Source organism: Molothrus ater, chromosome 14, assembly GCF_012460135.2.
Source record: "Molothrus ater isolate BHLD 08-10-18 breed brown headed cowbird chromosome 14, BPBGC_Mater_1.1, whole genome shotgun sequence".
Lineage (NCBI taxonomy): Eukaryota > Metazoa > Chordata > Aves > Passeriformes > Icteridae > Molothrus > Molothrus ater.
In genome coordinates, this window is record NC_050491.2 from 9,707,173 (window position 1) to 9,731,283 (window position 24,111).

The following is a 24,111-nucleotide window of genomic DNA, read 5'->3' on the forward strand; positions in this document are numbered from 1 at the left end:
GAAGTCTAGGAGGATGGGCACAGATGTCTGCTTACTATTCATCACTGGAGAGAGTTGTGCATCACTGTTGTTGAGGCTATTTCTTTCTTCATGCCTTGAGCAGAATCTTGCCCTTACTAGTGTCTAGGAGAGTGGCTGGTCATCAGGCTGTGACAGCCTGCTGTCAGGCTCTAGTTAGAAACACTCAGAATACATTGATACTGGCTCCATTTTCAGTTTGTCCTGAAAAACAAAGGAAAGAAGGTTTGCCCCTGCTACTGTCTATTTGAGGCAGTGATCATTTCAGTCATGAGAGACAAGGCAGTCATTACTCTTCCATCAGCTTGAAGATGCATTGATCGTGTTCAGATGATTTTGCACATTTTTTTTGTATGTGGAGAGGTTCTGTGCTTTTGAGAAGCTTTTTCAAATTTTTTGTAATCAGTGGAGTTCAGCTGCAGCTCTCCATTGCACAAGGACAGGTTGAGTTGGGAGGGAATGGAGGTGCTGTGGCTCTGCCTTCCTCTCCAGACACCACAATGGTGAGATCTCAGAGGCAGCCTTTAATTCACCCAGTCCTGTGAAACCCAGGCCAGGTTGTCACTCCGGTGCCTGAAAATCTCTTTATCTCAGTATGTGTGCTTCAGAGCAGCTGTGTGATCAAATTATGGTGAGGCAGGACTGGAGCATCTTTCAAACCTGCATTCTCTTCCAGTCATCAAGGAGAATGAATAGAGATAAAAAAGGGGTGAATGTTAAATCTTACTTTTGCTTGTCTAAATCAAGGTGGTTGTTAACTAGGAACAAGGCTGTCTGGGTGGCGAGAGTGAATAAGAAAATTCTGAACTTCTGGGTGGTGATTTCATTTTGTGTGCTCTGTTGTAGCTCTTTTGCTCTATGGCAGCAAACAGCAATCACATTTCCAGTCTGGTGGTACCTGGAAGTCAACTGTGCCTCTGGGATCCTTCTGTGTGAAAGGGCCCATATAAATGTAAGGCAATGATATTATCTTTATTGTCAATTAAACTTTTAGTGCCTTTGACAATCTGGCATGCAAGGTGCATCAAGTGAACTCTAGCTGTGATTATTTCTAAACACCATGTAAAAGCAGACCTTGCTATCCTGATCAAATTGAAAAGGACTAAGAGGGCAACTCAGTTATGTCAGCATGGAATCACTTCAGCATATTAGAAACTGCGCAGAAATACTGCTTCTTTCTTTTTCTTCTACACCTCCTGCTCCCCCTTCCCCTCAAGAGATTTGGCTCTGCAAAATCTGAGCTGCCACATCCTTTAACTCCAGAGAGTTACTATAGCAGGATTGTTGCTGGCATTTTTGTAAGGAATTCATACTGGAGTCAGCACTGGAAATACTGTGTGCTGTTGCACGATATACTCATTTTTATAGAGTAATTCTGTTCCTCCCCCCACCCCCCAGGATGTGTTATTTTAGGATGATTATACTTCACACTGCTATTTCTGTTCAAGGTATGATAATTAATGTTCTATTTCCAGACCTGTTCTTTAAGCCTGCCCTTGCACATACACATGTGAGTGTTATATGCATATTTTTAGGACTTCTGTGTATTTTACATGATCATTGTCTGTTACACTCTTTGTTAGAAGCATTCAGAAAACACTTTGTGGTTTCTGCAACATTAATATATTTAGTTAATACTAAACTTAACTTACTGGGTGTGTTGTCCTTCCTCTTTAGTTTTAAAAGGAGGGGGGTGTTTTTACCCACTGTTAAGTAAAACTGCCTCTCCAGTCAGAGATGGCTGTGCATCAGTGAAGGATGAAGCATTTCTGAGGTGTATGGCAAGGCTTTTGGAGGAAAAAAAGATTTTACATTTTTCAGTGGAGCCAAGTTGTATTAACTAGAATTGTTTTGCCAGGGCTTCCCGTTGGGGGATGTTTCTTCTATACTTCATTATATTTTTGAAGAAAGCTTTCAATTTTTCTCTTCATTAAGTCAGCCTAAAAATGGCAATGCAAATCAGGATTTTTCCCTCCAAGGATATTTGGTATGCCAAATTCTGTTAGCGATTTCTTTATTTCTTAACTACCTAACAACTTTTATGTCTATAAAATCAACAGCAGACTTGCAGGGTTGTTTTGCCCATCTTCTCCCCCCTAAAATGCGTGGGCAACCTGAAGAAATGGAGGTACAGCAGATCTGATCAGTTCCTGGAACACTCTGGAAAAAAAAAGGCAAAAAAGCTCAATCTACCAAGCTTTGCTGCTTTTTTTTTTTTTTGTGTAAATTACTGCCATTTTTGTTTCTAGAAGAACTCTCAGGAGCGTCTTCAGGTAGATTGCCTGTGAAGAGCTGTCTAATGATACAATATTTTGTACATTTTCAGATAACCAAAAGCTAGAAAGCAAGAGCTACGATTTGAGACATTGTGTAGGTTTCTAGCACACTTAAACTTCAGATTCTTCTATAAATTAATGAACAGATTACAGTCAGCACATGCATGTGGTTTTTGTGAAGACTTTGTCTATAGGAGTATTTTTATTTGATCTGTGATGCTGATTAATTACATTTTGAGGTTTTCTGCATAGATACTGGCAATCTTTTTTCTACTTTTATCACTGGGTTATGATAATTATTACTCTGCGGGGAAGAACTTAAACAGAGAGGATGGGGTAAATAGTTCCAAACATATGGTGAATTTAGTAGGCTTTTATGAATGATAAACCTGTTAGGGTTACCTTAATAAGTAGTTACTGCATGTTTTTCATAAATCACCACGAACAGCTCTCTGGGAAGGGGTAAATAGATATGTTGATCTGCCTATACTGTGAGGGTGAGATAGATGAGCAGAACACAAACGTGTCTGTGTGAGGAAAATGTACATGAGTCTCATCCTGCATGCTGATTCTTGGCACAGTGTTTTGCCCAGGAGGCAGTAAATAAACAAATGGCCAGCCTAAAACTGTATAAATCTGAATTGATTCCACAAGGAATAGGAGGAATTTTGCAGCCTTTTTGACTGCAAGAAATCCCATGGTTTCCCTATGACAAATGTATTTTCCCAAAGTTTACTGCAGTACCAAGGCTGTGTGTTTGCCTTCACAAAGTAGTGTGGATTGCAGTCCTAGAGACATCATTTTTCATCATCTGCAAACATGAAAATAACTTCAGTAAGCACAGCAGCCTGATTTACTGTTATTGAAATGCTGCCATCTCAGGATGTGCATCATGTATAGCCATGTTTAAAATACAAGTGAATAAGTAGAAAGCAGAGAGAGAGGAAAAAATTTAAATCTGGAAGTGCTTGTTTTTTTTCAATAAACTAAATATTTCCCACCAGCTGGAATATAACTGACAAGATAAGTAATGACTGCTGTTTTAAATCTAACTATTGCTGCCACATGTACATCTGCACATTTTGAGTTCAGTTTGTTTAACCTGGAGAGGGTTACATTGTGCTATCAATAAAAACATACTCAGTTTGTTTATTCATATTCTCTTAGAATAACACTGCTATTCCCGTGGAAGTTTGGTGGCACTGCCAAGATGGTGCTTCCCATAAGAATAACTGTGCTGTGTCTACGTGTGTGTATTGAAACACAACAGTGTTTATGTGCATAGATTTATAAAGAGTTTGTGCAGTTTTTAAATATTAGTCCTGATTGACTTTAACTCTCCTCAAAACACTTGGAATAGTTTAAATTATGATATCACTTTGAATGTTATCCAAGTAATCTGTAAATTGCTTTTATGATATCTGAACCCTACCCAGCATGTGACATTGCTGTTAAACTGAAAATTCATGGAACATCCAAAGAGCAGTAACACAGGAAGCCTTCTCTGGGCAGCTGTAACCATGGTACCTGAAATATTGTCCAACATAACCTTTTTGATGCCTTTTTTCCCCCCACCAGAAAGAGCTTTTATCAAAATTCCTACAGCTTTCCTGTTGCATTGACACCCAAATTCATTTCTTATCAGTTGGGAATACACAGTTGGATTTTTCTTTAGTTTAAAAAAAAGCTCCTGCTGAAAATGGAGATAAATGTACTTCAGAAAATAACAAAAGTCTATCTGTGTGTTTTGTGCTGCTATCTCATTGTATAATCCTGCCTCTTTGAAGGTTTAGCTTTTCTCTGTAGACTAACAGTGTATATAGAAATGTAGGTTTAGTAGTACTAGGCCTTCCAGAGCTATTCTTCTTCGGTGTGATAGAAGCTTACAAAAACATATTTGGAAAGTGAATTAATTATTCCATTGTGCTTTGAGCTGGTGTGAAGATTGCTCAGCTTTAACAGAGCTCTGGTTTCACTGACTGGTGAGCACAATGTGATGTGCCAGGGGACAGCTGCTTGTGGCTCTAGCTCAGGATGGGGCAGGAGGGGCAGATTCTGTTGCTCATTACCCGTGGCAGCTCCTCTGACCTCGAGTGAATCTCATATCCTGACAGGAGCTTCTGTGAAGCAGCAATTTTAAATCACCAACCAGAATCCTTTTCCCCCCTGCACACGTTCAACATGTTCAGGATGTGAGACTCAACATAAGACATTAAACAGATCACTGTGTCTAAAGCTTCATGTTCAAAAAGTTGGAATTTTTCTGATGCACATTGCAATATAAAATTTCTTTGTGATGACAAACAAGAAAAAGGTTCAATACCCCTAAAATTCCCTGAGTGCCCTGGCAGCCATGTGGGCCTCACAAGGAGCAAGAGCAACTCCTCAGTCTTCCTAAAAAATCTATTGGTCCCCAAGGAGCAACCATGGTATCATATTGATCATAGACCAAATATACACATTAGCCTCCTGATCCAACTAGCACAGTTTGCAGTCTGTCAGGGGGAATTACTAAAATAATTTAAAATATCCTGTTAATCCATACATATGTTCTGTAAAAAGCACGCAAAGTAAATTGGTTTTATGTTGTTGGAAAATGGTGTCAGTTGACATTTAAAACAAAATGAGGCAATATGGGCAGAATGTGCTAGAGGGGTACAGAGATTGTCTGGGCACATGCACGCACATAAACACGTGCTTCATATGTTACACATAACAGTGTTGCCACCTATTGATAGAAATTTAAACTTCATGTAGATGTTTAGAATATATTTTCCCATACACAGTAAAGGTCTCTTCCTTCTGATGAGACTGGCATGAACAATGTGTATTATTTGTGGTAGAATAGGTCTTACAGGCTTTGATAATACCATGGTGTTATAAAGTAATGGGTGCTGTTCAGGAACCAACAAAGGATAAATGTTATCAAAGGAATCTAAAGCTGCTGATGCTTTTGTGTGACTTAGATGTGTGATCCCATTGTCAGTGGCAGTTCTTTGATGAACGAAGGAGTCAGTGTGTCTGGTCTGCACATTTCAAGTTTATCTCTAATTTTCATGGGGATAAAATGAACAGTGAAAAATAAGGGCAATATTTATATATTTACAACTGCATAAACTGTTTTTCAAAAATATGCTCAATATCAAGGAGCTCCCTATTGATTGTACAGGAGAGGTGATACATTTTTATTTAGAAATTAAACATATGCTCATTAGCATTAAATTTATTACTTGTGGTGAAATAGGAATATTATTGGAGAATAAAAGCTGTCTAGTTCACAGTTTTTTGTTTAGACAACTGTTTTGTTCTAAAGAAAAATGGGTTTGTTCTTGTCTTAGAAGACAAGTGAAAATGAATTAGAAGTTGTCCAATATATGTTCAGAGTATTTCCATGAAAAATTAATGGATAAATGTGAGTGCTGCTTTATAGTTGGGGAAAAACATTGACTAATGAAATATTGTTAGCATAGCCATAAAGTCACATATACATGTGTTCAGTTGTGTGTCATTCTTTCAAGCAGTCAACGTTTGTTCTAAATTAGGGTTCTTTTCAGTGTTTATCAGTATTAGCTCATGGATAAACTCTTGTATTATGGAGGTGTGCAGTAAAATGGATGAGCATGTTTTATCTTCCATGACAAACACAGTTTAATTTCCTGCATATTGCTTTGCTGCAAATTAATCCAGCCTGGGATGTCTTGGTTGAGAGAGCTGTTCTGCAGAGGGCTGAGGGAAATCTCAGGGCTACTGCAGAAGAGTTCCCATCAGTTTTTTCCTTCAGTGTCCAGAGAAAGACACTGGAACTGGGGAAGGGTCTGGAGCAAAAATGTGATGAGGAGCACCTGAGGGAACTGCAGGGACTCAGCCTGGACAAAAGCAGGCTCAGAGAGAACTTTATTTCTCTCTAGAGCTGGCAGACAGGAGCATGGAGCCAGGTGGAGTTTGGTTTCTTCACCCAAGCAATAAGTAATTGGGACAAGAGGCCTGAAGTGGCACCAGTGAAGGTTTAAATTGGATATTAGCAAAAAATTCGTAACTGAAATGATGGTCAGTCATTGAAATAGGCTGTCCAGGGAAATTATGGAATCACAATCCTTAGAAGTGTTCAAAAAAGGTGTAGATGTGGCATTTGGGGAGATGGTTTAGTGGTGAACATGTCAGTGTTGGGTTAATGGATGGACTGGATGATCTGAGAGCTTTATCCAACCTTAACAATGCTATGATTCAGATGCAGCAGGAATAGAAATTACTCTCTGTTGCAGACTGTGAGGGCTGAAGTTTGGAGCATTATCCCATGTTCCAAATGTTCACTTTGGCTGGGAGTAAACAAGAAGACACTGCATGTTAAACTGCAGGAAGATTCAGAGGTGTAGAAGCCCAAACAGGGATCATGATCTTAGAAAAGATTCATACTTAAAAAATCAGAGGTCTGTAGTTTTATGTATTTTTTATAAAATAAATAGAAACATAAGTTTGGACTATTGAGGTGACTCTGAAACTTTACAGCAAATGCCATGTATTAATGGCTTATTATTTGTGAAAGTGCACTTTCTTAGCTGCAAACTAAGTTGAATTCCATGTCAGACTTTTAATTTCTCCTTGCAGTAGTGAAGAATATGTCCTTAGCTATCTCTCATTTGTCAGGAGTTGATAGGAAACATCTGCACAACTTGTTCAATCTGTTAACTGTATGTGTTCATCCAAGCTTAACAGACAAGTAGAATGTACCAAATAATATTGGACTATGAGGATGACCTTTGCTAATAAGGCAGTTACATCATACTTGATGTGAACCAAGCCACTCTAATGAAGTAGTGGTTTGAAATGGCTCTGTGCTATTTAGTCCCATTACTCTCAGGATAGATAAAGAGAAGGCATATTTTCTTGAAATATATTGAATATTTTCTTGAAAATGTTTTGTAAAAGGTAATTCAAAGAATAGGTAATATGGGAAGAAGTTTTTGATGGGCACTAATGTTATTTTTAAATGCAGCCTTGATAGCTCGCTGAAAGATCTTGGTTAAATATCATATTAGCTGTAGCAGAGATGTTTGTTTCCTTTGCCAAAATGATAGGTTTAGTGTCTTGCAAGGAAATATTTTATAGAAATTCTTTGTATTGAGTTATCCATTTGTGGATTAAGCACACCAAGCTGCTGGAAAACACTGTGGTAGTCCAGAGTTCACAACCTTAATCTGATTAGGCTTTTCTGATTATTAACTTGGAGTCCTTCATTTATTTATTTTAAATCCAGGAGACCTGAACTTCTCAGGAATCTGTGCATCTCTGCTGAGATCAACCTAATCCTGCTAAAAGAACTCTGAATTACAAAATCTAAACCAACTGTGGAGTTCATTGATTAATGTGGCTTAATCAGGAATATCTTTAATGGGTTGGGAATATAAAGGTCTGGATACTGAACTGAAAAACCTGATAGTCAGGAGTACTGTTCTTTATTTCTTCAGTTTATGTTTTTATAAAATGGAAAAATACAGAGCTGAGAAAAAGGACCACATGATACAGGCTGTGCAGTACCAATATCCCCACATTGCTGGCCCTGTCAGTGGAAATGGGCAGTGAAATTTCTTCATCTTTTGCTGTCATTACTCAGGCTTTTTCTCAATCAATCCATGTTTTTTGAGCAGGATACTTCTCTTGGGCAGAATGCTTCACTTTTTACATGAATGTTTCATGTTTCAGATAACTTTTCAGAAATATATTTGTTATTGCCTTTGAACTTTTTTTTTTAATTTGAGTATTGGCATCCATTAACTAAAATCCAAACTCATACTTTTCAATTGAGCCACACAGATCACTAAATGTGTTGCTTTCTTATCCTGTCATTGCAGGAAATGCACACATTTATCCTAATGGGTTACTTTTTATTATGAACATCAGTATCTCTGGCAGATCTGTTCCTTTTTTTCATGTGCTACTGCAAATGTATTCTGAGTTAAGTTTGGGTTGTTTGTTTTGCTGTAAAAAGTCATTTGATCGTTATTAAACATTCATTGAGCATTTCTCGTAATCATTTGACTTGGAAAATGATGATCAGACTAGATTAGCAAGTTGAAATTTGGTAGATAAACACATGGTACTCATTAATTTAAGTCTTTAACTTTCAGTAAATATGATAATGTTGATTACATTCCAAATTCAGCCAAGACATTTATGATATAAGAATTCAATTTCTCATGTTTTCTTTTATGTTTAAACTCATCAGGGAGATAAATTTACCTGGTGTTTTGGTCAACTGATTAATTTGTGATCAATGTGCACCAATATTTGAATGTTACAGAGAAAAAGTAAATACTTAAATCACTGTTTAACATCTTGTGTGCCATGCACTTTCACTGACTTATTCACTTGTCTCTTATTCTACTGAATGGATCAAGGAGGATTTTTATTTCCAAACTCACCTAATAGTTTGTTATCTGAATTACTTCTGAACTGTAATACGGCTTAAGTTGACTTAAAGCCAAGTTATTGAAGTAGTTTAGCCTCAAAACATCTGTGGTTGTAAAATGGACCTTCTCAAGCTGCTAATAAGACTTTTTTTTCAGTGTTTCTCCCAGTGTAATGGTTCTCTTATTTGAGCTGCAGAGCAGAAATCACCAGATTACATTGCTAAATCCATGAAGTTCGTGTTTAAACTTACTTATGGTACTGTGTGTCACTGCAGCTCCCACTGAGTTTTAGATGAATGCATGTAAATTTTTAGAAGTAATTCAGATTTAGAAGAATGTGTGTTCCCACCCCAGAAAATTAAAAAAAATCAGAAAAGTATTTCTAATTTTAAAAGTCAATGAAGTGGTGAGGATTGCAGCTCCGGCAGTTTCACTCTATTTGCTCAGAATTCACATTAAAATGTTTAAGAGGATAATATTGAGGATGACCTTAATTCTGTAACTTTTCAGTTTTTCAATCTTAATGAGCTAATTTTTCCAAAGTAAATTAGAAAACTCTGCGACAGCGTTGACATTCCTACAGGGTGGTGCCTGTTTAGTACAGCTGCAATTTGTGTTTTCTCTGTAATGTTTAAAAATTTCTCTTGTTCCCCCCTAAAGTAGAAGCTAGTTTATTTGTTCATTTCTTGGTTTTGCCGAGGTACTGGTGTTGCAATGTTGTGAACCCCTGCCAGTTTCCTAGGCACTGTATTTAAGCAGGAGACTTAGGATTGTCATTTTAAAGAACAAAAGACCTTGGTAATTTACAAGATTTTACAAGACTCCTGGTTCTTCACTTGACAAAAAAAGTTTCACAAGGGCTAAAGTGAAACTGTGATTCGATCTCTGCAGTTTCAGGTGTTAAACGAGAAGGTTTCACAGCAAGTCACGCTCATGGCTGTGTTGTTGAGAAGTGGCTTTTCAGTGTAGGGTTTGAGTAAGAAAAAAATACCTGGGCTGTTCAACTGACCTTGGAGTTAAATTGAAATAAACGTGTTGAAGAATAATAAATGTGTTAGGAATTAAAGGCAAAGCAACTTTTTGAAAAAGTCTTAATTAAACTGGGGGAAATCAAAATAGAAATACTTCTGTGTTCTTCTGTCAGAGATAACCCACTGGCCATCATGGTATTGAATGTAGTAATACCTGCAAATTGTTCTGGTGATCCTTGGAATTTTTGGTCCAGTTCTCTATGTGTGCTCATCCTTAAATTTATTTAAAGGAATTAAGTGCTGTAATTGAATTATTAGGCAACAATATCGGTTACATAAAACTTGGTATGCCAATAGCTTCATTTTTTTGGTTGGTTTTAGCTTTCTTTTTTTAATATTCTATTATCTGCAGAAATAAAATTGAAACTAATTCTCTTTTCTCTTAATCTACTTTTTTCCTTCCTCCAACTATTCAGCAATTTGCAGTAACAAGTTCACTGTTTCCTTTCAATGACCCATTCCCTAAAATGGGAATGAATCAGCTAATATAGATCAGCTGAAGCCACTGATGATTGTTTCCCCTGTCAAGTGCTCCAGCTGGGATTTCACCCTGTGACCAGATTCTGCTGTTCTGAAAAAGGCCCCCATAGAACAGTACATGAGCCAGAGCCACTTCATTTCTGTCCTTGGTTTTCTGGCAGCAGCATCACCATGTGTAATTCAAGGTTGGCTGTTGTAAGAATTATGTGTAGGAATAGGAACAGGAGTTGGATTTTTATTTAACTGTGATTAGGTCTTCAATCCTGGTGAAAACTCCAGAAAGTCTATTAATAATGTTTGGGAATTGTTGGAGCTGAAATGAGGAATAGGCCTTTTGTTGATGATTTTGGTATCAAATTTTCCTGCTAGTCTTTATAATTTAGACTACAGATTTGAGTTCCTTGCAACTTTATAAGCATATGATATAAAAATATAAGTAGATTCTGTGTGTAAGGAATTTCTGATTTTTCTAGGAGGCAAAAAAATGTGCATAGTTTAAAATTCTTCTACTTGCAGTATTTTTGAAGCCAGAGGTTTTACGTGTGTTTGTAAAAACCACAGACAAATAGCACCACTCAAGAGCTGAGTGCTTAATAAGTGATTGTGTCAGAACTTATGCTCTGGGAGTATCTGCAAACTTGATCCTTGTATGAAGAGGATCACACTGTGCAGCTGCAGTAATTTGGGTGGGGTTGGGGATTGTTTTTCACTTGGTTTTGTTGTGGTTTTTTCATGTGGTTGGTTGGTTAGCTGGTTTCTTTTATTCGTTTCATCTTGAACAGTGCACTTCCGTTCCTGTATTTCACAGGCTGCTGTAGGAACACATGAAGCTGTATTTTATTTGGTCTGCTTCAGAGGAATTAGTGCAGACATTTCTCATGTCTTTTTTTATGGAGATCCTGGCCTTACTTCACAGTGAATTCCAAAAAGGTCTTAAACTGGTCTTTGAGTGTATACAGAGATTTCTTTAACTACAGAAAAAGAAATGACTGTTTCATTTTGTTTTGAACGTTGGGTACTTCCCATTTTCAGTGTAATGTAATAGCAGAAAATCAGACATAAGCTTTTAAGAGAATGATGATCTTCACAAGGTTAATGTATGTTTCCAGCCTGTCTCTGGTGCGCATCTCCATTTACAACAGAGTGCTGGTAAAATGGCAGCATTTACCAGGAAGGTTTCCTTAGGCTACACAACTTTTCTTCTTATATAAGAAGAATAAGAGCACTTATATTAATATGAGTCATCTTTAATAACAGTTGACATAAATCTTGTCATATAACAAATTGCTGAACCTTGGAACTCCTCTTCACCTAAAAGCACTGAAATGTGTATTTAGAATTGCCTCCAGATCAACAGTGATGCCAGATGTTTTCTAGGGGAGCTTATTTAGGTGGCTACTTGTGATATGAGTTATGTGTGTATAACTCATATGAGTTATGTGATTTTATGGTTTTCTTTTGTTTAAAGAAAACATTAACTTTCTTAATTTTAAAAATATTCTAAATACTCTGTGAAGTTCTATGGCACAATTTTCTTCAGAATGATATATATCATTCAGCATTATGTTCACAAATCCTCCCCTGCTGACTTGCTCTCTTGTGCAGATGAGCACTGGCTTACTTTATTCATGTCACAGCTGCATTTTTCTGCTCGCCCCCCAGCATCTTGTGCATATAAACCACAGCACAGTCGAGATACCTGTTCTGGGAATGTCTCTCCTTTCATTACCAACCTGCCCATAAATGAAGACAGAGCAGAAATGCAGGTTACTTAACAGAATGGGGAAGTAAGATGGGGACTGTTTCAGGGCATTGTCATTCTGCACAGGGTCACAGAGTGGCACACAGTGAGTGTGGGTGAAAGATTTCTTCCTGACCTTTTACATGATTGTGTCATTGGACAAAATGCAGCAGCCAATAACCAGATTCTGCTGGCAGAGTGCCCTTGCAGCTTTGAGTGTTTTCAGATATTTACAAATGTTGTAAACTAGGATATGAAATGGGAGATGAGAGTTAACACTCAAAATTTTTGGAAAAAATGAAATCACTGGCAGATGTGAAAGTCAGGTGCCCATTTCATAACCTCAGTATGTGGATGTATTTGATGTGGGAGAATATAAAAAAGGATATGCACTGAACCAAACATAATGCAATTCATCCATAGGTTAAAGAAAGGTCATTTTCTTGCCTTGTTGGCTGGAAAGAGACAGCAGAGCTCTAACATATAATTGTGTTCTGTGACAGTAAAAGGAGTCTTTTGGTGCTTTGGGAAAGGAAAGTGACATTTTCCTTGCTCATGAGAGAAACACAGTTTCACATTAAATGTACACTACAGTGCTCCCAATGTAAATAGAATTAGCAGGGGCAAAATTGTTATCCACAAGGATAATGATTCTATTTTTTTAATGCAGCTAGTATAGAAGATATGTGTTCCTGTGTGTGTACACATATATAAAAGCAACAGACAAGAGTCACATTTTAGTCTCATCCTTCTCTCTCTCCTTGCTGTGACTTCTCAGCTGAAGAAAGGAAGCTGAGCTAAAAGGAGTCATTGTACAAGTGCTAAGGACACTGTTCTTGCCAAGTAGGGTGGTCATAGTGTAGTAATGTATTTGATGTAGAAGAGCTAAAGTAGCTGAGAATTTTGAGGATTTAACTGAAAACCAGAAGTGTGGCATGGTTTAATTTTTCCAATTGTATGTACCCATGGTGTGGTTGTAGTCACACCATTCTCCCTTGGCAGTCACTGGGATTCAGAGGCTATTGATTTTTTCTGAAGTTTCATCTTCCTGGAACACTCAAACCAGAAGCATGCTTGATTTTTACACATCTCTGTTCTTGCTTAGTGGGAAGAAGAAGTTGCAGCAAAGTCCTATTTACTTTTGAACTGGAATTGGTTATTGCAGAATACCAGTTTCCAAAAAGAAAATGGTTGCTTCAGTCCCTTTTGAGAAGGATTTTGGGGATAGTGCAGCCCAAAGTAGGAGAAAGGCCAGTATCTGTACTAGAACGACTTACACTGAAAGAAGGCATGGGCAAACAGCTCTACCAACAGTAAAAAAAATGAAAATTTGTATTTTGGAGATTGATGGTAAGAGCGAAGATTGTTTCAACTGCAGTTTACCATGTTAGAATTGTTTAAATGTAAGATCAGTGCCTTCCTGTTTGTGTATTTCTACAGAAGACACTATTTCCCTAATTTTTGAAAAATAGCTCGCAAAGATGTAATCAAGAGGCTACTTGTGACAAGAGTGCAAAAACTGTGATGCTAATAGGCACAATATGTAAAAAATGTGAACAATGCTTAAAGAATAATTATCTTGGCTGTTCTGAAGTCTAAATAAAAGAAGGCCTGGCTATAAGAGGCAGTAGTCTTCCACAAACACACTAGAGGCGTATTTGTATTTGTAGTCTGTTGCATTCCCAGATGTAGCTGAGCCTTTGGGAATACAGCTGGGAAATATCCCCATTCTTCAGTGCCAGCCTTACCTGCATTTTCTTTGTAGAGTGCTAAAGAAAATGGTATCATCAATTTGCAAGAACTGTAAAGTTTTGGATGGACAGCTTAAAATAATCTCTGCCAAGAAGGCTTCACAGACTGGTGACAGTGGATGGAAGCATAATGTACTTCCAGTTTGCACTACAGAAGACTCTTGGTACTTGCAGGAGAAATTTCTAGCAAACATTCATTACAAAGGATTCTCTATTGAAATGAGAACAAAGGTTCCACTAAAAAGGTCTCAAAGGATTCAAATGTACCTTTTCATAGGTGACATGCTGATACAAGCCAGCTCTCAAGGGGTTGCATCAAGGCATAAATCAGCAGTAATTTCCACTCTGCAAGATCATAGCACTATCATGAACAGAAAGAAAATCAATCTGACACCAGCTCAAATAATAGCAGTTCTGGGAGTCACAGGATATAGTACAAGTCTACTGGGAGGGTCTGCTTGTCAGAACAATGGCACTTGAAGACACTGAATACTTTGACAGACATCAAAGCAAGAAGAAAAGGAACAGAAAGATCACTTCTCAGGCGTGATGGTGTCACTCACACCGATAGCAACCTGAGTGATGCTTCAGATAAAGGTGAAGCAGATGTTGGTCCTGTGGTCAGGCGGTAGTCAGACCTTCTTGCAAAAAGTACTTGAAATGCTTGAAAAGCTTTTCAAGTTTTAACTTAGTGGGTGATGTCAGAACTGCATAATACTTCATGGTGTTTCTTCCCAGAGTTAGAAGAACAGAAGTTAAGAAAACTATTTTGGAAAAGACTGGAAAGTTTGCTCTCTGTGTGCAGTAAATAATGGTGTTTTCATAAAAGTTCTTCACACTGCTGTGATAACTTAATTGAGAATCTTGCAAGACATTAAGCTATAGCTTTTATGCCTTCTGTAAGTGCACCAACGTTGTGAGCCTCTACTGGAAATAAAGCAACTTGCTGAATCACTGCTGCTTCTTAGAAATCCTAGAATGTAGCAAAAAGTAAATTGCCCCAAAAAGGTCATGAATCTAAATATGAACAAGCCACATCAAATCTGAGAAGTGGACAGTGCTAAAGAGATGCTAGTAATATTTAAGATAATGTGTTCTGTTAGGAAATTTCACCTGGAGGGGGGAGCTCGTGTCAGCATTTTGTTTCAGAGATTTTTAGTAGGTGGTTTTTTTTTTAATTTTATTTTTTATTTTGAAAAGGGAAATGAAACTTGTTAAGGCCCTGTGAGATCTACCACAACAACTCCTAATCCCCGGGGGGGGGAAAAATCTACCCGGAAAATTTGTTTATTGTGATGTCAACTGATGAAATCTTTCATCTCATCAAATGTGACAATAATGAGACTTGTTCTTATGCTTTGGTAGTCCATAAATCCTCTGGTGAATGTCTAGTTTGCTTAAAGAAGACTTACATTATTCTAATTAAAAACAGGGTAAGTGAACGTGATGAAAAAACTGTCAGCTGAATGTTTTTCAACACCATTGCCGATGCATCCTGGTATCAGTGAAAATCTAATACTTGCATTATGGTTTAGATGTTCCATGGTATCCATGTGTTGTAAATTATTCTCATGTGCTAAGCTTATTGTGATACAAAATTTAAATTGGTATCTCAAAAAATTAATAGTATCTATACAGAACATGTAATTTACCATTTTTGTAATCTCTGAGCAGCTAAACCTGATTTTAACAATTGCTTTTTTGCTAATTAAGCCTTACTGGGCCTTCTTAATTAGGCACACAGTTGGAAAAGAGACAATAATTATCTCAATTTGATGGCAATGCCAATTTGCATTATCAAAAAATAACCAAAGCATGCTTAATTTTCTTGTCACATACAAATGTTATTTGCCAAGCACCAGTGTATTTTAAAACAGTTACCTTCCAAAGATGAAAGAAACATTCCATTTCTCCTGCCTGCATATGCACAAGTGCATGTACACCTCACTCTTGTATTGTTGTTAGATAAATTAGAGCAGTGTAGATGTGTATATATGCACACATACAGGTATAGATATAAATATTTTGATAGTATTTGACTCTTTAGTTCAGAAAAAACCAACATTCAACTGTATTTTCATAGAACTCAACTACTAACTCAACTACTACTAATTTTAGGTCCTTACAATACAGAAATATGCTCTTGTCAACAGAGCAGCAATTACAACAGTGGAGAACAAGCTGAGCTTCCACTGCCAAGAATTTCAACACTTCATGTGGATGTGTTTAGTATAAGCAAGTGCCTGGGGTGTATTGGAAATTACCTGTACAGCCCAAGGGAGCTTAGTTGTCCCAGGCATTCTTGAATGTGAGGAAGAACTTTCCTTTTCTTCAGTTCTACTATCTTCTTATAATGTCTTTTACTAAGAAATTTACAGCTTTGACCACACTTCCTCCTTGGAGGGAAAAAAACAGTTCTGGGAGATCTGTTTTGAAATATCTATTCCTGTAGTCTCAAACTATACTCTCCTAAAGGCCAGATTTCCTTCCTCTCTTTCCCTGTATTGTCCCTACCATACAGTTAGGAATTAAGTGTAAAAGGCAGTAAAGGACTTGACCATGTGTTAGGGATCAAATCTGTAGATATTAAGCACTTGGCTATTTTTACTTAAGCCCAGACGTTTTCATGTTCTTTAGCGTTCTTAGTTGAAGTGTTGAGATGGTAGGAGACTGTTGACAGTGTTTCCATTTTTTTAAATGAAAAAATGTTCACACTAGGAGTTATTCTGCAATATAATTAGGAATTGTGTTTCCTAAAGTACAGCTCTTCAGAAAGACTTTGTGCTCCAGAGGTACTCTGAACCTGCCCAGGATATATCACCTTGAATGTACTTTATACCACAGAAGTAGAACTTGAGCTTGAATCTCAGTAAAATCAGATAATGAGTTTCCAGAAGAAAACATTAGGGACTTGTGTGATTCTTACAGTCAGTGGCAGTTCTCCAAGCAAAGTGAAGGGCACGTGTTGGACAAGAATTCTGTAGCACAGTTGAGTAGCTGACATAACGTATGTTTTTAAGATCACTTTCAGTCTTGCCATATGCCAAAAAATACTGCAGCAACCTGACTTTCTTCACAATTTTATTCTGCAGTGTTTGCTCTCTGAAACTTGAGATGTAATGGACAACACTTTGAATTACTAGAATTAAATTAGACTTTGACTAATTTTAAATGAAGATCATTAAATGTGAAAATGAACCTTATTCTGCTTGCATCTATCACAATGACATGTAAATGTATGAGCCAGTGTAATCCATCCAAGTTAAAAGAGCACATTCTTTAGAGAGTGTGTTAAACCCATAGCATGGCCCTGAAAACTCTGGTTTGCATCTACATATCTGATTTAGACTGATATGTGAAAAAACATATTCTAAGATTGTCATCTATTATCTGTGCATCTGTTCTTCTTAAGAGGTGCTATGTAGTCCACCTGCAGGAATAACACAATGTCTCAACGTTTTGCAATCTCACTCATTCCCTGATAAACACTGGACATGTTGTACCTACTGATCCGTATATCCTTATGTCATTTTCAAACATCTTTTGATGTGTTAATACTTCATGAACCACAGAAAACGTTCATATCAATTTTGGTAGGTTTTGGGGTTTTGGTTTGGTCTTTTTTTTATAAATTCTGTTTCTTCAGTTCATCTTGTAGGGATTGCATTTTTGCTTGATTTTAGTATGAGATTTTTCCTTCCATTGAAAAGTATTGTCTGCTTCCATCCTCCAGACTTAGGCAGATTTTCTCTATTTCTTCATAATATCTAATTTGCTGTATCACATTGAAACAGAACTTCTTCCTCCTCTAGTGCTGCTCAGCTCCTTTAGCTGGTATCTTCCTTGCTGTGTTCTGTAAGATTGAATTCAAAGGGACTTTCTTTGTTTATAATCTTTAGACAAATATTTGAGGGGTAAATTTTTGAGGGTATGTACAAGGTCAGAATGTTTTTACTTTTCTTCTTGGTATCGCATTTCTCAAAGGTTTAAATCAAGAGTGTTTGCTCTGTTTTGCCTTTCATATTTTACAGTTTTGTATTTCAGAAAGACCTGCAGAATAAAGGTGCTGTTCTTTTTGCCTTCAGCAGTCCAGAGCTGATATTGCTGCTTAGCAGTTCATTTTCAGAAACTACTGAGCTGAAAAGGCAATAAGCAAACGGTAGCTTTCAGATAAGGGTATGTGTTGAAAGGAAAGAAATATGGGAGAGAAAGAGCACAGTTCCCTGGTTGTATTTTAGCATTATAATTGCAATTACATTTTAATTCCAAATAGTCTGGAATATCTGAGTATTAAACATAATGATTAGCTGAGGCCAACAAAGGTTACACTTATTCACGTTTTTGATCTTGGCACTTCTGGAGGACCCTGTTCAGCTACATGATACTCATTAGCAGCCATAACCTGACCTCTCTAAATAATTCTGGACTTACTGGAAACCAACTGGGTATGCCACTGGTGATTTGATGGGGCTGATGGTGGGTAATCGCTACAGAAATTTGTTCATTAAATGGGCACCCTATCAGAGCAGCCTATTAAGAATTTATAGAAAGCACTATTACAGTAACGTGATCTCTGGGGCGCCGCGGCACTGGAGTGCAGGGCCTCTGAGCAGTGTAAATGCACAGGGTGAGTTTTGTTCTCAAATACCCTCTGATGGGCACTGCAAACAGCCTCAGCCCAGCCTTTCTCATAGCCACTTACCCCGACCTTACTGAGCTCTGGAGCTGGAAGGCTGATCTGAGCAGAACAGGGAAGTAGGGGACTGAGGGGAGAGGATCTTTATGTACAGGAAAGGTGAAAATAGTTTCTAGTAACATGTACAATGTGCACTAAGAGGGCTGCACAAATCATACATAAAAATCCTACATATGTCGCTGTTAGTTCCATTACTTCAAGAGTGGTATTTTCCTATCCAATAGAACGTTTTGCAAAGGTATTTCATTGTGAATTTAAGTTAATTAGTTGTTCATTCTTCTACAAAATTGACTGTAAGATGCATATGATATCTATTTTAAAATAAGGTTCAGCATTACCTGCTATTCAGTGCCTAAATATATATTTTGCATATTTCTATGTCTGTGTATATAATGAACACATAATATTTTTCTTTTGTATTTTGTATTCTTTTGTATTTTTATTATTTTGTATTTATTATTTTTATATTTCGTGAAACCTTTCAATAACAGAACAATGATGGAAAGGGCAAAGAAGTGCTACTTGTGAAGGAGGAGAGCATTAGACACTTATAGAAAGGTCACTTACAGGAACTGTAAGCTTTTATGAGACTTTATCATTTTGCTGACAAGGTCAACTTGATATTGATTGGCTGGGTGTTCTGCTTAGTTACTTGAGGGCCAGTTATTTGAAGAAGCCTGTGTTAACATCCAGGCTATATTCTTCATACTCCTGCCCGATTTCAGCATTTTGAGTTGCTTACTGTATTGTCTTTTTCCAAACAAAATATGAAATAAAGTTCAAGTATTTGATTGCCAGTGTTTAAATTCAGGTTCCTGTAACATACCATCATTTGTTAAATTTAACTGAATCTCTTACTGTAGAAAAACTTGAATATTTGATTTGTTGTTTCTGATGCATAAAAACATTTTTTGATGAAAAATTTTAATAAGTATTTTTTTCAGTTCTTGAAAATTATTTATCACCTGCTCTCATGTCAGTCCCAGGAGTCTGTGGGTTTATGAGACACTGATGCCCTAAGCAAAAATAAAGGAAGCACAGGCTTGGTCCCTTTCAGCTTCCCTGAAAGGAAGCCAAAGTTTGCTGTGCCATTCCATGCTCTGGTGCTGTATCTTTAGTCCTTGTGTGAGCCTTTTTTCCAGTGGCTGTGGTGCAGTGGGGTTGGCGTGGGGCAGGTGAGCTGCAGGGTTTCTTCCTTCAGGTGGTGAATGAGTAGATGAGTTGGGATGTGTCTGCATTACATCTGTGTCCATACCCTTCCACCACAAAGGGTATAAAACTCCATCCTGGGTCTTTCTGGTCTGTGCAGAGCACCCTGAAGGTGATGGGGATTCCAGCCTGGTGCTGATGTGGCTGGTGGTCAGAGCTACCGTGGGAAAAGCTGAGCTGTGGCCAACAGGTGTGCCAGGGCTTTGCCCCCTGCTGCTGCAAATGTGGGCACATGCAGCAATGGCAGCAGTAGCATCCCTGGGCAGGGGCAGTGGGGTGTTGGGGTATTCAGAAGGTCATATTTTTTAATCATCTTTGTCCTTATATAACAAGGCATAAGAAAATTATAGCTTTTAAGGGCATATTTTGTTAGTTTACAATTGAGAAAATGCACATCCTTTACGTAAGAAGGCAGCACAGTGAAAGTACCACAGTGAAAGAGAATACCTGGAATATGTAATTAATATTAATTGCTTACTTTAAATTATTTCGTTTGTCTGCTGCCTTGGTTAACATCATTAAATATATTCCTGCTACAAACAGTCCTCACAAAGTAGACTTTGGTTATTAAACCTTGTTTTAAAAGAGTACAAATAAATCTTCCTTAAGTAGTTGTTTACTGCAACTTAAGTTTTACAGGTCTCTGTGCATCATAATAATTTTTTATTACTTGTTAAAAATCACTTGAAACCTCCCACAAAATAGATGCACAGGATCTTTTAGGGGGAACTTCTGTGGTTTGGTTTTGTGGGGTTTTTTTGTTTGAGTTATGAGCCAAATTTGTCAGATTGGTGGTTCTGCACTTTTGAAAGTAGGATGCAGTGCCTGTGTCCGAGGCTGCTTGCACTTGTTGCCTTCCTGGCAAAATTTATTTCTTCTCTACTGCATCTTCTTAATAGAGGCCCTTAATTTCTCCTTGTTTTCCTCCGGCCTCTGTAGCTTTGTCTCCATTTATTCTGTCAGACAGGATATATTGGAAGGCTTTTTCCTGTCAGTAACCATTTCTACAGAGTCCTCAGTTCATCTTTTAAGCCAACTCTGTGCTTGCAATCAGGGCCCCTTTGCGTTCTTCTGTTGCTATTAAAGCGACTCACAGAACAAGCACTGAACTTTGCCAATAATAGGCAGTCTTGGGGAAATAACAGTAAATTATTTAAGCAAATAGCTTTGGAGAAGCAAGTATTACTTAGTAGGAGCCTTGTACAGAAGCAGCTTATCACCAGCTGGGTACCGTGCAGTCAACCCGCTGCACAAATCCCTGTTCAGGGCTGCAGCCCCATGATGCTCTCTCAGCTGGCTCTGCTGTCTGGCAGCTCCTTGGTTCATAGCTTTGATTCTGTCTCTCTCTTGAAGAGTTTTTTTATTGACTGAGGTGCTTTCAAGCCCACTTTGAGTAGGAGATATGAGTTGTTTTTTGTTTGGGGTTTTTTTGATACTAAAGCTCTTTATCCAGGTGCCATTAGTTTCTGAAGGGCTGTTCCATGTCAGGTTGAGGGGCTGGACATGACTCCCTGAGGTTTAGTGTTTCAAGCAGAGACATGCCTTCAACCTCTTTCCCCAGATAACCTCCTGAAACCTGGAAAAAGCAAAGAAAGCAAGGCATGCAATCCACAGTGTTAGTTCTGCTGTAATGGTCTGTCTCACTTCTTCCCTCCAAGGGTTCTGAGGATCTGGATTTTGTTTTTCTGTTACAATGTTAGAAGCCTTATTTCCTCTTCACATCATGTGTAGTGTTTTCCACTCCTGCTCAGGAAATTGATCATTTCAAAAGTATTAGAAGGACACAGAAGCAGGAGATGGAGTTCTGGAGCACTGTGCAGTACCACCAGGTGTGTCTCAAACACTCAGTTTCAGAACTTGGCCATCTCTTTAGCTCTCTTGGAAGTGCTTTCTGCGGGGTTTTTCTGTTTACCTTTTGTGTGTTTTCACTTTTTCTGTTTTTATGTTCTCAGCTGGCAGTATGTAGGGTTAAAGTCCTTGTGGCAGATGGGAAATGGGTCAGTATCAAACTGAGTATTAAACTTATTTCCATCTACTGCTGACCTTAAAATCATGAAGAAGCTGTGAGAAATTATCTTCTAACTAAGCAAAATCTCTTTGATTTTCCATGGGGGTCTTTTTGTCTTCTAGAAATAATGTTTACAGGCACCTTTTTTTTGTTGCATTTGTTTTTCTAGGTTATTAATATCTGCTAATCTAAAAAGAAAACAACCAAACTGAACAGACTATCGGTTTGTGCGCCATACTGCTGTAAAAGCTGTGCTGTAATCCCTGGCATTTCATCCCAGTGTTTGTCTTAAATTTAGTGATGGAAACAGCTCAATGAAGGCAAGGATATACAGGACAAGTGCCTCAGTTGCACTTGCAGCTGCAGTGCACGTGATTTTAAGGATATTGGATTTGAACATCTTTATACAAATACATACAGAAAACTCAAGATGCAGTTTGGAAGCTTCCATTGAGGATTTGTAGCCCCTGTGTGGGCAGAAATTCATATGGGAGATGGAGGGGAAGAAAAGGGGTTGTAGAACAGGGTAGAAGCTTCTTCCTGTTGTAATGTCCACAAAAACTAAAAGAAAAGGGTGTTTTCTGAAGCATTGCATGCTCTTCTGGAGTAACAATGTGGTATACTTTTATTTTTAAGAAATGTGGTGCTTTTCTGTCTGAAGCCTTATTCTTGATTAGATGTAATGTTAGTCACAGGAGGATACTTAAAAAGAGTGAACTTTCTGCTTTCTAGATTTCATATTTTAAAAGACATAAAATGTTATTTTCACTTAACATGAATATGCATCCCTTTAGAGAAATAGTAACTGTTCCATCTTTGAAATCAAATATAAGTTGTTGTAATATATTTTATATATAAGATACAGTTATTGCTTGGTCTTATAGGACAGTGCTTAAGATTTGGTTTTGATTTCTTCCTTCAAGTAGTTGTTATTTTAATTCCATTTTAAAGAGCCCAAACAGTAAAATATGAAACGTTCAGTTTCTTTCCTGGATTATAGTGATATTAATGAAATTTAATCGGTTTATATAAAAAAAAATTGACCTTTTTGACCTAAAAGTATATAGTATGTCTGAAATAAATTACTGTTGGTTTTTTTTTTTTGTAGGACTGTTTCCTTAAGGCATTCCAGTTGCTTGTTTTCATGACTTTGAGCCTGTTTAATCAGAGATGGAGCAGATGGACTGCAAACCCTACCAGCCACTGTCAAAAGTTAAACATGAGGTGGATCTAACCTACACAAGTTCTTCAGATGAAAGTGAAGATGGTGGAAAGCAAAGGCAATCCTATGACTCAAGAGAAACTCTGAATGAATATAGCCAAGAGCTAAGACTTAACTATAACAGTCATAGCAGAAAAAGAAAAGCCATTGACCAGTCCACACAAGGTAAATAATTTGTTTTATCTACTAATTATGATTATTACTTTCTGATTATGCACTATGAAAACATATCAGGAGTTGAGCAAACTTTTTATTCTTAGAGTCTCATAGTATCAACCCACTTTTTACCTAGTTTTAATCATCCTGTAATATCAGAAATTTAGGAATTTTTTTTTTTAAGATAAAGTGCGTTTTTAGCAGGATGGACTGACTGGTATTCTAGAAACCATCACATGCGAGCTACAGACAAATATTTTCTTTAGTAGGAGCTACTCTTCTTAATAATGTTGAGTGATTAATTATTTACTGCCTTTGCATACGTTGGGTGCATTTTGCTATAAAATCAACGTTGAGGCTGCAGGCTATCTCTGCATGTGCTTACAAAGCCTGTGAATTAATTCAGATACAACAATTCTCTTAACATTTCTAATCATATAAATAATTGAGTAATTTAAAAACTGAAGTTAATTAGCGTATTGTAAGGAAAAAACCCCAAGAGTTAAGTTTCTGTTTTAGCCTTTTGCGTGATTAGGACAAATATTTGAGCAATGATGATAGTTGAACTAAAGTTAGGAAAAGCTTCTCTTTGGTTAGAGACAGAAGCTAAAGACTAAGACTAAAGAAATGGAAGGAATGAGCAGAATTTACTGCAGCATTTCCTGACAGATTCTGTAAACCCACGTGCTGCTTTTTGTACACAATGAGCACAGAAGGGTCTTATCTGCTGCTTTCAGCTCTGTCCCCAGTCCAGGCAGGATGGTGGGACAGGGAGAATATTTGTAGGAATCAGTGTGTCAGAAGCAATGAGAGTTCTGTCCCCTTAAAGGTAACAGCAGCAGGGTCCTGGGGCCAGTCACTCTCTGCTCTTCAAGGAAGTGGTTAAACTACATTCAAGTGTGGCCAGTACTTCTTAGCTAAAACTTAAGGTATTTATTTAAAAACAAACAAACAAACCCAAAATCCTCAAACAAGCCACATCACACACACACCCTGCCCCCAAAGCCCTCACTGCTTACTCAGAAAAGCCTTCAATTTTCTGAAGATAAAAGTAATTACGTTTTTCTACAAGGGAATGAAAAATAGGCTTTTTGAAGCTGGAAAATTTGTCTTCTC

At 37.6% G+C, this 24,111-nt stretch overlaps 1 protein-coding gene across 2 annotated transcripts in view; it reads left to right on the forward strand.

Annotated features, from left to right (window-relative positions):
• The window catches only part of TENM1 (teneurin transmembrane protein 1), a 661,862-nt gene that overhangs the window by 406,478 nt on the left and 231,273 nt on the right, over positions 1–24,111 (forward strand). For both annotated transcript variants that reach the window (XM_036401914.1, XM_036401915.2), the window contains one exon: positions 22,726–23,004. In XM_036401914.1, the coding sequence (XP_036257807.1) occupies positions 22,788–23,004 (217 nt within the window). In that variant the 5' untranslated portion in view covers positions 22,726–22,787. The remainder of the gene's footprint in view (positions 1–22,725; positions 23,005–24,111) is intronic.